Source organism: Prosopis cineraria, unplaced genomic scaffold (assembly GCF_029017545.1).
Source record: "Prosopis cineraria cultivar Desert tree isolate PC_DT_omini unplaced genomic scaffold, ASM2901754v1 PC10, whole genome shotgun sequence".
Classification (NCBI taxonomy): domain Eukaryota; kingdom Viridiplantae; phylum Streptophyta; class Magnoliopsida; order Fabales; family Fabaceae; genus Prosopis; species Prosopis cineraria.
This window is the reverse complement of record NW_026555341.1, coordinates 21,187,347-21,200,149: the sequence shown is the minus strand read 5'-3', so window position 1 is coordinate 21,200,149 and position 12,803 is coordinate 21,187,347. Positions and strand designations below refer to the sequence as shown.

The window sequence follows — 12,803 nt, the reverse complement described above, 5'->3', positions numbered from 1 at the left end:
TGAACTTCTACAAATTATCAATCAATATGGCAATAATTAAGAAAGAATTATGCACATCACAAACAAACCCTTACTAGGAATCAATGTCAAAGAGTAAGTATCTCTAAGTTAAGTGTTTGCTGTCACCATTCAAAGTGTATAAGGTATTAAATTTCACTCAAAATTCCTTAGGACAAACCCTACTATAAGTTTGTAGCCCTTCTACATCTCCACCACTAAATTAGTACTTGCAATCAAGAATCAAGTGGATTTTATTAGGTTGTAATATGGGTAATGAAAGGATTTTTGAGAAATGCTTGTATGAAAAATAAGGTTAGCATCATGATAATGCTAAAGTCAAGATATATCCCCTTAATATAAAAAGAATAGCCTAATTCAATTGAGTGGACACCTTAACACAATGAGGATGGAAAGAAATGACAAGAAATGATAAAATAAATGGAATAGATGATCTAGGCAACTTTTTATTCTTTTTTTTTTCTTTTCTTTTTATCCTTCTTTTCTTCTTCTTTTTGTTTCTCTTTCTAGCAACTTTATTTCTTTTCTTTTTGACTATATTTTTTCAAATCTTTCTTTGTTTTGTTTTGTTTTCTTTTGGTTGCCCCTAACTCTTTAAAAACAATGGAAGTGATAGATGTAATAGTGCAACAATAAAGGATAAAGAGTAATTGATAGAAAAATGATAATAGGCATCCACTCACTTGATCTAGGATACCCAATAAATATTAAAAAGATATATAAAAGAGTAACATGCATTACTTAGAAAAAATAAGGTGAATATCTATTTTTAAGAATTAAACCAAAAGCTTAAAGTGGCTAACAAAGAATAATCAATAATAATGGGTTAGCTATTTGACTCTTGGCTATTTTTATGAATGCTATCTTTCATCTCCTATCAAAAAAGTGTAAGACATGTGGTCTCAATTAAGAAGTGAAATAAATTCTAGAGGATAACATCATTAAGGAATTAATCACACATGAGTGTTTAGCCTCTTCCATGAAAGGGTAATGTGCTCCTCTAATCCATTAATTCAAGGTAAAAGAATGTTCACTTTAAACCTATTCAATCCTAAAAATTACCACATCTCAAGCATCAAAATATCCATTCAAGAGCTAGGTCATTAGGTAACCTCAAACAAAAAAAAACAAAGCAATTTTTTTTAAAAATTTTTTCAAAAATATTTTGCAAAACCAAACAAACAAAGTAAAATATTTATTTCTCTCCCCACACTTAAATCATGCGTTATCCTCAATGTATGTATAGACTAGTAATAAAATAAGGTTAGATCAATAATAAATGCATAACAAAAGTGTGGTGCAGAATTTTCTTTTTTCAAACTAAAACACAAAACAACGAAGTCAAATAAAGTAAATAAGCTCTAATTTTCCTACTAGGTTCATCTCTCCCATACTTGTACTATACTTATCATTAAATATATCAATTAAAGCAAGGTAAAAGCTCAAGGTTGGAGAGATACAACCTTATCATGGTGGTTCAAAAACATGTTGAGAGAAGTCCTCCTCCTTTTGAAGTAGCTTGGCCTTTGTAGAGCTTGCATAAGTGACCATTGATTTGCATGGTGGAACCCGTGGCTTCATTCAAGAGTTGCAAAACCCTATAGGGAAACACCTTGGTCACTAGATATGATCCCTCTACTTAGACTTCAACGTGGCATGCTTATGAATAAACCTTATTTGGAACAAAAGGACTTGCTCTCCTTCTTGAAACTTTTTCCTCAAGATTAGCTTGTCATGAAGGATCCTTGTTTCCTCCTTGTAGATCCTAGAAGTCTTATAGACATCCAACCTAAGCTCCTCAAGTTCTTGCATTTGAAGAAATCTCTCCTTAGTTGAAAGATGAAAATCCAAGTTGAGTTTAAGCCTTGTGTTCTATCTCCACAGGGAGGTGGCAAGCCTTTCTATACACCAATTGAAAAGGAGACATGCCAATGGGAGTCTTATAAGTGGTTCAGTAAGCCCACAAAGCATCCTCTAAGTGTCAAGACCAATCCTTCCTATTTGTGTTCACCAGCTTGGTTAAGATCTTCTTGACTTCTCTATTTGATACTTCAGCTTGGCCATTAGTTTGAGGATGATATGATGTAGAGATCTTGTGATGCACCCCATATTTAGCCAAGAGAGCCTTCATCATCTTGTTGTAAAAGTTTGATCCTTAGTTACTTATCAAGGCCTTTGGAAATCTGTACCTACAAAAAAAAAATTTGAGAAACTTCAAAACAATCTTAGCATCACAAGTTCTAGTAGGAATAGCTTCAATGCACTTTGAAACATAACTAAGACCAAGTAATATGTACTCAAAACTAAAGGATGGTGGAAAGGGACCCATGAAGTCAATTCCCTAAACATAAAAAACTTCACAAAATAAAATGGGTTGTTGAGGTATTTCATGTCTCTTACCTAACTACCAATCTTTTGATATTTCAAACATGCTTTACAAAATTCATAAGAGTATTTAAACAAGCTAGGCTAATACAATCCACTATCTAAAACCTTCCTAGTTGTCTTATTTAAGCTAAAATGACCACCACATGCATGAGAGTGACAAAAATCAAGAATAGAAGGCACATCAACATCATCATCAACACACCTCCTAATCACTTTATCACTACAAATCTTCCACATCAAATGTGGTTCCTAAATGTAAAACCTATCCTCTCTTTTCAATTTTTCAATGGCAAAACATGAAGCACAAGGAGCCAAGACTCCACACTCAATATAGTTAGTAAAAGAGGCATACCATGGGGCTTATATGAAATTACATAGAATGCCTCATCGGGAGATGAATCACAAAGAATAGTAGGGTTAAAGTTTACTATAGTAGCTTCCAAATGAGGTAGCCTAGACAAATGATCTACTACTTGATTGGTAGAAGCACTTCTATCCCTTATCTCTACATCAAATTCTTGCATCAAGATCACCCATCGAATTAAGCGAGGCTTAGAATCTATCTTCTTAAACAAGTACCTCATAGCAGCATGGTTAGTATACACAATAAATTTAGAGTTAAGAAGATATGATCTAAACTTATCAAGTGCAAAAATAATAGCAAACAACTCTTTCTCAGTCATAGTGTAATTAAGCTAAGTTGAATCTAGGGTCCTAGATACATAAGCAATCACATATGATAACTTGCCCTCTCTTTGACCAAGCATAATTCCCACAGCAAAATTAGAAGCATCACATGACAACTCAAAAGGCAAAGGCCAATCAGGGGCTTTAAGAATGGGAGAGAAAATGAGCATGCTTTTTAAAGTGTCAAAATTCCTTTTGCAAGCATCATCAAAAATAAAATCAACATCTTTTTGCAAGAGTTTAAATATAGGCAAAGCAATTTCACTAAACCCCTTGATAAATCTCCTATAAAAGCCTGTATATCCCAAAAGTAATCTCAAATCTTTCAAATAAATAGGATATGGTAAAGAAGCAATCACATCTACTTTGGCTTTGTCCACTTCTATTCCATTGGAAGAAATCAAATGGCCTAAAATAATGCCTTTATCTACCATCAAAGGGCATTTCTTAGATTTAAGCACAAGCTTCTTTTCAATGCACCTAAGAATTAAATTCATAATTAGAAGGGAGAATTTATTAAATTAACCAAGTTTCAGGCTGCACAAAATTATATACAAATTTCCACACAAAGGCAAACCAAAAACTAGGACAAACTAAGACACTTAAGAAAGTGTTAACTTTTTTATTTAATTGCTCCCAAACTAAAATGAATTTTAAAAATATAGTTTCACCATTCATCAACTGGACATAAAATGCACTTTGTCAATTTTTCTTGTACATTTTCTCAGAAGTTCATTTTTTTGGACCAAAATGCCCCTAGTGCACTGAACCTAGAAACTTAGGCAAAGTTCCAAATCTAATGCAATGTGTGCACTTGAAGGTGATAAATCATTAATAAAATGGTCCTAATTGACAAATAAAAGTGGGTAACAAATGTCTTCTATCAATTCCCCCACACTTAGCTTTTACACTCCGGGCAAAATCAAGTGAAAAAGGTCCCAAAAGAAACTATAAGACAAAGAAATAAGAGAAAAACATTGTTTCAAGTTACTAAAATACTAGCTCATGAACTTCTACAAATTATCAATCAATGTGGCAATAATTAGGAAAGAATTATGCATATCACAAACAAACCCTTATCAAGAATCAATGTCAAAGAGTAAGCCTCTCTAGGTTAAGTGTTTGCTCTCATCACTCAAAGTATATAAGGTATTAAATTTCACTCAAAATTTCTTAGGATAAACCCTACTATGAATTTGTAACCCTTCTACATCTCCATCACTAAATAGCACTTGCAATCAAGAATCAAGTGGACTTTATTATGTTGTGATATAGGTAATGAAAGGATGTATGAGAAATGCATGTATAAAAAAAAATAGGGTTAGCATTAAAATAATGCTAAATCAAGATATATCCCCTTAATATGCAAAGCATAACCTAACTCAATTGAGTGAACACCTTAACACAATGAGGATGGAAAGAAATGATAAGAAATAATAAAACAAATGGAATGGATGAGCTAGGCAACTTTTTTTTTTCTTTCTTTCTTTTTTTTTCTATCTCTTCTTCTTTTTTTGTTTCTTTTTCTAGCAACTTTATTTCTTTTCTTTTTGACTATATTTTTTTTTCCAAATCTATCTTTGTTTTTTTTTTTGCCCCTAACTCTTTGAAAACAATGGAAGTAATGGATGTAATGGTGTAGCAATAAAGGATAAAGAGTAATGGATAGAAAAATAATAATAGGCATCCACTCATTTGATCTAGGACATGCAATGAATATTAAAAAGACATATAAAAGTGTAACATGCATTCCTTGGGAAAAATAGGGTGAACATATATATATATATATATATTTTAAGAATCAAACCAAAGGCTTAAAGTGGCTAACAAAGGATAATAAATGATAATAGGTTGGCTATTTGGCTTTTGGCTATTTTTTATGAATGCCACCTCTCATCTCCTATCAAACAAGTGCGAGATATGTGGTCTTAATTAAGAAGTGGAACAAATTCTAGAGGGTAACATCACTAAGGAATTAATCACACATGAGTGTTTAGCCTCTTCCATGAAAGGGTAATATGCCACTCTAATCCATTAATTCAAGGTAAAAGAATATTCACTTAACACCTATTCAATCCTAAAAATTACCACACCTCAAGAATCAAAATATCCATTTAAGAGCTAGGTAATTAAGTAACCTCAAACAAAACAAAACAAAACAAAGCAATTTTTTTAATTTTTTTTTTTTTGCAAAACCAAACAAACAAAACAAAATGTTTATTTCTCTCCCCCACACTTAAATCATGCATTGTCCTCAATGTATATATAGACTAGTGATAAAATAAGGTGAGATTAATAATGAATGCATAACAAAAGTGTGGTGCAGATATTTTTTTTTCAAACTAAAACACAAAACAAAGAAGTCAAATAAAGCAAATAAACTCTAATTTTCCTACTAGGTTCATCTCCCCCACACTTGAACTATACCTATCATTAAATATATCAATTAAAGGAAAGTAAAAGCTCAAGGTTGGAGAGATACAACCTTATCATGGTGGTTCAAAAACATGTTGAGAGAAGTCCTCCTCCTTTTGAAGTGATTTGGCATCTTTGTAGAGCTTGCATAGGTGACCATTGATTTGCATGGTGGAACCCGTGGCTTTATTCAAGAGTTGTAAAACCCCATAGGGAAACACCTTGGTCACTAGATATGGTCCCTCCCACTTAGACTTCAACTTGGCATGCTTATAAATAAACCTTGTTTGGAACAATAGGACTTGATCTCCTTCTTAGAACTTTTTCCTCAAGATTAGCTTGTCATGAAGGATCCTTGTTTTCTCCTTATAGATCCTAGAAGACTCATAGGCATCCAACCTAAGCTCCTCAAGTTCTTGCATTTGAAGAAATCTCTCCTTAGCCGAAAGATGGAAATCCAAGTTGAGTTTCTTGATGGCCCAATAGGCTCTATGCTCTATCTCCACAGGGAGGTGACAAGCCTTTCCATATACCAATCAAAAAGGAGACATGCCAATGGGAGTCTTATAAGTGGTCCGATAAGCCCACAAAGCATCCTCTAAGTGTAAAGACCAATCCTTCCTATTTATGTTCACCACCTTGGTTAGGATCTTCTTAACTTCTCTATTTGATACTTCGGCTTGGCCATTAGTTTGGGGATGATACGGTGTAGAGATTTTGTGATGCACCCCATATTTAGCTAAGAGAGCCTTCATCATCTTGTTACAAAAGTGGGATCCTTGGTCACTTACCAAGGCCTTAGGAACTCTATACCTACAAAAAATATTAGATTTGAGAAACTTCAAAACAATCTTAGCATCACAAGTTCTAGTAGGAATGGCTTCAATCCACTTTGAAACATAATCAACACCAAGTAATATGTACTCAAAACTAAAGGATGGTGGAAAGGGACCCATGAAGTCAATGCCCCAAACATCAAAAATCTCACAAAATAAAATGGGTTGTTGAGGCATTTCATGTCTCTTACCTTAACTACTAACCTTTTGACATTTCAAGCATGCTTTACAAAATTTATAAGAGTCTTTAAACAAGCTAGGCCAATACAATCCACAATCTAAAACCTTCCTAGCTATCTTATTTGAGCTAAAATGACCACCACATGCATGAGAGTGACAAAATTCAAGAACAGAAGGCACATCAACATCATCAACACACCTCCTAATCACTTTATCACTACAAATCTTCCACATCAAAGGTGGTTCCCAAATGTAAAATCTAGACTCTCTTTTCAATTTTTCAATGGCAAAACGTGAAGCACAAGGAGGCAAGACTCTACACTCAATATAGTTAGCAAAAGAGGCATACCATGGAGGCTTAGATGAAATGGCACACAATGCCTCATCAGGAAATGAATCACAAGGAATAGTAGGGTTAGAGTTTACCATAGTAGCTTGTAAATGAGGTAGTCTAGACAAATGATCCGCTACTTGATTGGTAGAACCACTCCTATCCTTTATCTCCACATCAAATTCTTGCATCAAGATCACCCATCGAATCAAGCGAGGCTTAGAATCTGTCTTCTTAAACAAGTACCTCACAGCAGCATGGTCAGTGTACACAACAACTTTAGAGTTAAGAAGATATGATCTAAACTTATCAAATACAAAAATAATAGCAAACAACTCTTTCTCAGTTGTGGTGTAATTAACCTGAGCTGAATCTAGGGTCCTAGATGCATAAGCAATCACATATGATAACTTGCCCTCTCTTTGACCAATCATAGCTCCCACAGCAAAATTAGAAGCATCACATGACAACTCAAAAGGCAAAGACCAATTTGGGGCTTTAAGAATGGGAGGGGAAATGAGCATGCTTTTCAAAGTGTCAAAACTCCTTTTGCAAGCATCATCAAAAATAAAATCAACATCTTTTTGTAAGAGTTTAGACATAGGCAAAGCAATTTCACTAAACCCCTTTATAAATCTCCTATAAAAGCCTACATGTCCCAAAAATGATCTCAAATCTTTCAAACAAATAGGATATGGCAAAGAAGCAATCACATCTACTTTGGCCTTATCCACCTCTATGCCATTGGAAGAAATCAAATGGCCTAAAACAATTCCTTTATCTACCATGAAATGGCATTTTTCAAAGTTAAGCACAAGCTTCTTTTCAATGCACCTACCAAGCACTTTATCTAAAGAATGCAAGCATGAATCAAAGGACTCACCATACACAGTAAAATCATCCATAAAGACTTCCATGCAATGTTCAATAAAATCACAAAATATGGACATCATGCATCTTTGAAAAGTACTAGGTGCATTGCAAAGACCAAAAGGCATCCTCCTATAGGCAAATGTACTAAAGGGGCATGTAAAGGTAGTCTTATCTTGGTCACTAGGAGCTATAGGAATCTGAAAATACCCACTAAACCCATCTAGGAAGCAATAATGGGACTTGGAAGCCAATCTCTCAAGCATTTGATCAATAAAAGGCAAAGGAAAATGGTCCTTCCTAGTCACATTATTGAGCTTCCTATAGTCTATGCATACTCTCCAAGCATTTTGAACTCTAGTTGGAACAAGCTCTCCTTTCTCATTTTTTACCACAGTAATCCCCCTTTCTTAGGTACAACTTGGGTTGGAGACACCCACTCACTGTCAGCTATAGGATAGATGATCCCAGCACTAAGTAGCTTAACAACCTCTTTCTTTACCACATCTAAAATCAATGGGTTAAGTCTCCTTTGTGGTTGCCTAATGGGCTTAGCATTGTCCTCAAGAAAAATTTTATGTGTGCACACAATAGGGTCAATACCAGGAATGTCAGCCAAAGTCCAACCAATAGCATGTATGTTCTTTCTCAACACATCAAGTAATGCATTTTCTTCCTCAAGAGATAAAGAGTTAGAAATTATTACCGGAAGCTTCTCATTCTCAATGAGATATGCATACTTGAGATTGGATGGTAAAGGCTTCAACTCCAAGGTAGGTGGCTCTACACAAGAGGGAATGAGCTTCTTCAAGTCTAATTTGGTGGAATATTCCATGGTACTATCTTGTCTTTTAGGCTTCTCACTTGTTTTTGATTTCTCCTCTTCTTTCTTTATAGCCTCCCCCTTTTCTTGCAACTTGTCCTCAGTGCTTGGACTTGAGCCACGGCCTCGACATGTGAAAGTGTAGAATTTTCCTCCAATAGCTTGGGAATCCTAAGAACATCAAGCTTGAGTGGAGAAAAACTCATAGATTCGGCCTTAATGGCTTTAGTACCTACAACACAAGAAGATATACCCTTCTCAAGCATTTCAAGATCAAACATAGGAGATATTTTAAATAAATCATGAGAAAAGTAGTTGCATCATTCAAGCATGCATCAATCTCTAAACAAATAGGACAACTACATCCATCAATGCATGTAGTAGTAACAAGAGACAAATCATCATCAACATGTGAGAAAGAATCAAGCATGTGAGACTCACAAGCATCATGAAGCAATAACTCAATGGAACTTACACCTAACAAAGAATAATCCTCAAAAGGATGTTTCATTGCTTCATATATATTAAAAATAACATGATCCTCTCCACATTTCAAAATCAAACTACCTTTTTCATGTCAATCAATGTACGGGCAGTCCTCATAAATGGCCTTCCTAAAATCAAAATATCATCCCCACTCCCTTCTTTTGACATATCAAGCACATAGAAATCCACAGGAAATAATAGACCTTTAACACAAACCAACAAGTCTTCTACTACTCCATGTGGTCTTCTAACACTTCTATCTGCTAATTGGCATATCATAGGTGTCTTATGCATGCAATCAAGACTCAAGGCATGATAAATTGAAAGAGGCATAACATTAATGGCTGCACCTAAGTCTATCAATGCATGAGAAAAATGTGTGTTGCCAATCTTGCATGGAATTGTGAAGGAACTGGGGTCCTCACATTTTATAGGGAGTTGAGGCTTCATGATAGCACTCACAGATGAGGGTAATTGTACCCTTGCATTAGGCCTAAATTTTCTTTTATTTGTACAACAATCTTTCAAAAATTTGGCATACTTAGGAAAGTTCTTAACTACATCCATCAAGGGTACATTAACATGAATCTTATGGAAGAAATCATATACCTCTTGATCAAATTGTCCCTTCACTTGCTTAGGGACTACTTGTGCTTGTGAAAAGGAAGCTTCTTCATAATCTCTTGACTTTGCTTTCCTTCTTCCTTCCTTGAACTCTCCTTTCTTGTTTCACTTTGCTTGGCCTCTCCCTCTTTTTCCTTACTAAACAACTCGGCCATAATCCCCTTTTTCACCTTAAATGGTGGTTGCTCACATATGATCTCCTCAATGTTTTCATCCTCATCATCTCTACAAAAAGATGCATCATTAGGAGCAAAAGAAGAACTAGAAACATTAACATTAATTGAAGAATTTAAAGAGGGCTTCTCGGCCTTCCCTTGTCTTTTGTCTTCTTGTACTCTTTCTCCCAACTCCTTGCCACTCCTTAATGTGATAGCATTAAGATTAGCTTTAGGATTAGCAACGTGTTGGATGGTAATGTAGAGGCTTGAGCATTGGCTGCACTTAATTGGTTAGCAAGCATATTCATTTGAGAAGTAAGGGCATCAATTTTAGAGTTCATGTTCTCACACTTGTTACCCATACTCTCTACCTTGTTCCCTAAGCCATCATACATGTTTTTATACAAAGAGTTCATTTCAATCAACTGCTTACGTAACACATTCACATCATTAGAAGAGTTCGAATTAGAAGAACTCTCAATTGGAACAAGCCTCCTATCACTATAAGAATTAGAAGAAGGTGCAAGAGAATTACCACTTGGATTGTAGCTTTGAGAAGAGCTACCTTGAGACAAATGAGGTGGAGGGTCACGGCCAAAGGTGTTTTGATAGGATCCTCTTTGTTGATTGTCTTGTAAAGCCACATTTGGATTTGAATAGGAGAAATTAGGATGGTCTCTCCATAAAGGGTTGTAAGTATTAGAATAAGCTCCTTGCCCTTGCCTCCCACCATAGGATTGTTTTCCATTGTAGATAGCATTTACTTGTTCAAACTTAATAGGACAATTGCTTTCTACATGCATAGGTGAGTCACAGAAAGTACAAGAATAAGGGACAAGTGCTTGAGAAGTACTTACATTGCTCACTTGAGATATTTGTGGAGCCAACATTCTCCCAATCTTGGCAGCTAGCAAGTCCACATATGAATCATTAAGAATTGAAGAACCTACCATATTCACATTTCTTTTTTCCCTTGTAGAGTATTGAGCACCACTTGAAGCCATCTTGTCAATTAGTTCCCAAGCCTTTAAGGAAGTGAGGTCAATCAAGCATCCACCACTAGTAGCATCAATGTTAACTTTGTCTCTTGGAATCAAGCCCTCATAGAAATATTGGACTAAATTCTCACTAGAAATTTGATGGTGTGGGCATTTAGCCAAAAGGCCTTGGAATCTAGTCCAATACTCATAGAGACTCTCATCCTCTCCTTGTTGGACCCCATAGATTTGCTTCCTCAAATTGGTGACCTTGGAATTTGGAAAGAATTTATCTAAGAAGAGTCTTTTAGCTCGGCCCATGTGCTTACTTTCACATAAGAAGGGTAGTTGAAATACCACTCCTTTGCTAAACCTTCAAGAGAAAATACAAAAGCCTTAGCTTGAACATCATCAACATTTACATGCATAGGCTTCATAGTATCACAAACCAATAGGAAAGTATGCAAAAACCTATGGCAATCCTCTCCTGGTAACCCATGAAATTTAGGCAATGCATTAATCAAGGAGGATTTAATTTCAAATTGAACATTAGTAAGAGGAACATATAAGCCATAAGGATTATCATGCCAATTAGGTTGAGTTAATTGCCTAATGCTCCTCTCCTCTCTAGGGTTATGCAAGCCTTCAAATTCATTATTAACATGGCCATCATCATGCAAATTCTCATTCCCATTTCCATGGCCCTCATTATGCACATGCTCATGTCCTAAGATACCTTCCATTGTTGAATTACAAACCAAATGAGAATCAAGAATAGGTTGTGATCTTCTCAATCTAGAAATAGTCCTTTCAATTTCTGGATCTAATTTAACAAAAGAGGTATGTTTTTTTCGGGTCATGCACTAATCAAGCTCAAGAAAATTAAGAACAAAGAACAAGCTAAACTAAAATGCAAATCAACACGAAACAATTCAAAACACACAAAAGCAAGAGAAATAATTTTTTTTTCTTTTTTTTAATATACTCAATAGCAACAAAATGAAAAAAAAAAACACCAAACAAGTAGAAAGAGAGTTAGAAATGCTCAATCAAGAAGCTTTGGCAATTCTGGAATTCGCACAGTAGGCTCTCTGGAGATAGTGAACTTGTGAATTTTCTATCAGCAAATCCACATGATAAATTCCCCTGAAACTTTTATGAGAAACACAAGAGATATACAGGAAAATTATATAAAACTTTTAGATTAAAAATCCTTCCCAATCGTTCCCAGAATTTTTCACAAATTGGTCCTCAGGTCTGGAGAAACAGGATTTCGTCCAGAAGGCCTTCAGAGCTTCTAACAAACTTTCAAATAGGAAAATGAAAAAATTGAAGAAAATCCTAAACACAAGAAACAAATATAAGACAGTGATAAGAAAAATGAAACTGGAATCAATCAATTTGAATGCACAAAGAGGAAGATATGCTAACTCAAAGTTGAAACAGGGTTTTGGGAATCCTCTGTAATGGCTCCCTGGACCTTGTTAGATTGTAAAATTTCCACAGGACACTTCCCACGTCCAAAATTGACCAAACCAATTTTAAAGTGAAGCTAAGATATAGAGCTTTCAATGAAATAAATTTCAAGTTCAAATTCCCTCAGACTCATTCCCAGTTAATTTTTCAATTTCAGACAGAGACACTAGAAACAGAGTATTTTCAGCTCTACACCAAACCAACAAAAATTGCACTAATTTTTTTTCTTTTTCAAAACAGAATAAAAACACTCAAAACACACAAAAAACACTAAACAAAACACAAAACACAAATTTTTATAATTTTTCAAAAAATTTTCCAGGAACACTAAAAATATAAATTAAGTACTAAACAACCTTAGAATTAAACTTAAACCATTCCCCGGCAACGGCGCCAAAATTTTGATAGGAAATTAGTCGCTTATCCTCAAAATTACACTAAAGCTAACCCTAATGCAATATAGGGCCAACCCTAGGTCATCTCCCAAGGAATGGTTTTAAGTCTAATTGAAAGTTATCTAGTGAAATAAATCAA

The 12,803-nt window shown here is 34.9% G+C and overlaps 1 protein-coding gene and 1 non-coding gene across 2 annotated transcripts in view; one reads left to right on the top strand and one right to left on the bottom strand.

The window, feature by feature from the left end:
- The window catches only part of LOC129322492 (uncharacterized), a 178,343-nt gene that overhangs the window by 58,382 nt on the left and 107,158 nt on the right, over positions 1–12,803 (bottom strand). The window contains 1 exon segment of the mRNA XM_054968803.1: positions 7,245–7,951. Coding sequence (XP_054824778.1) covers positions 7,245–7,951 — 707 coding nt within the window.
- LOC129284687 (small nucleolar RNA R71) lies at positions 10,951–11,057 on the top strand. The gene has a single exon (XR_008586931.1). It is a non-coding gene; the product is annotated as a small nucleolar RNA R71 (small nucleolar RNA).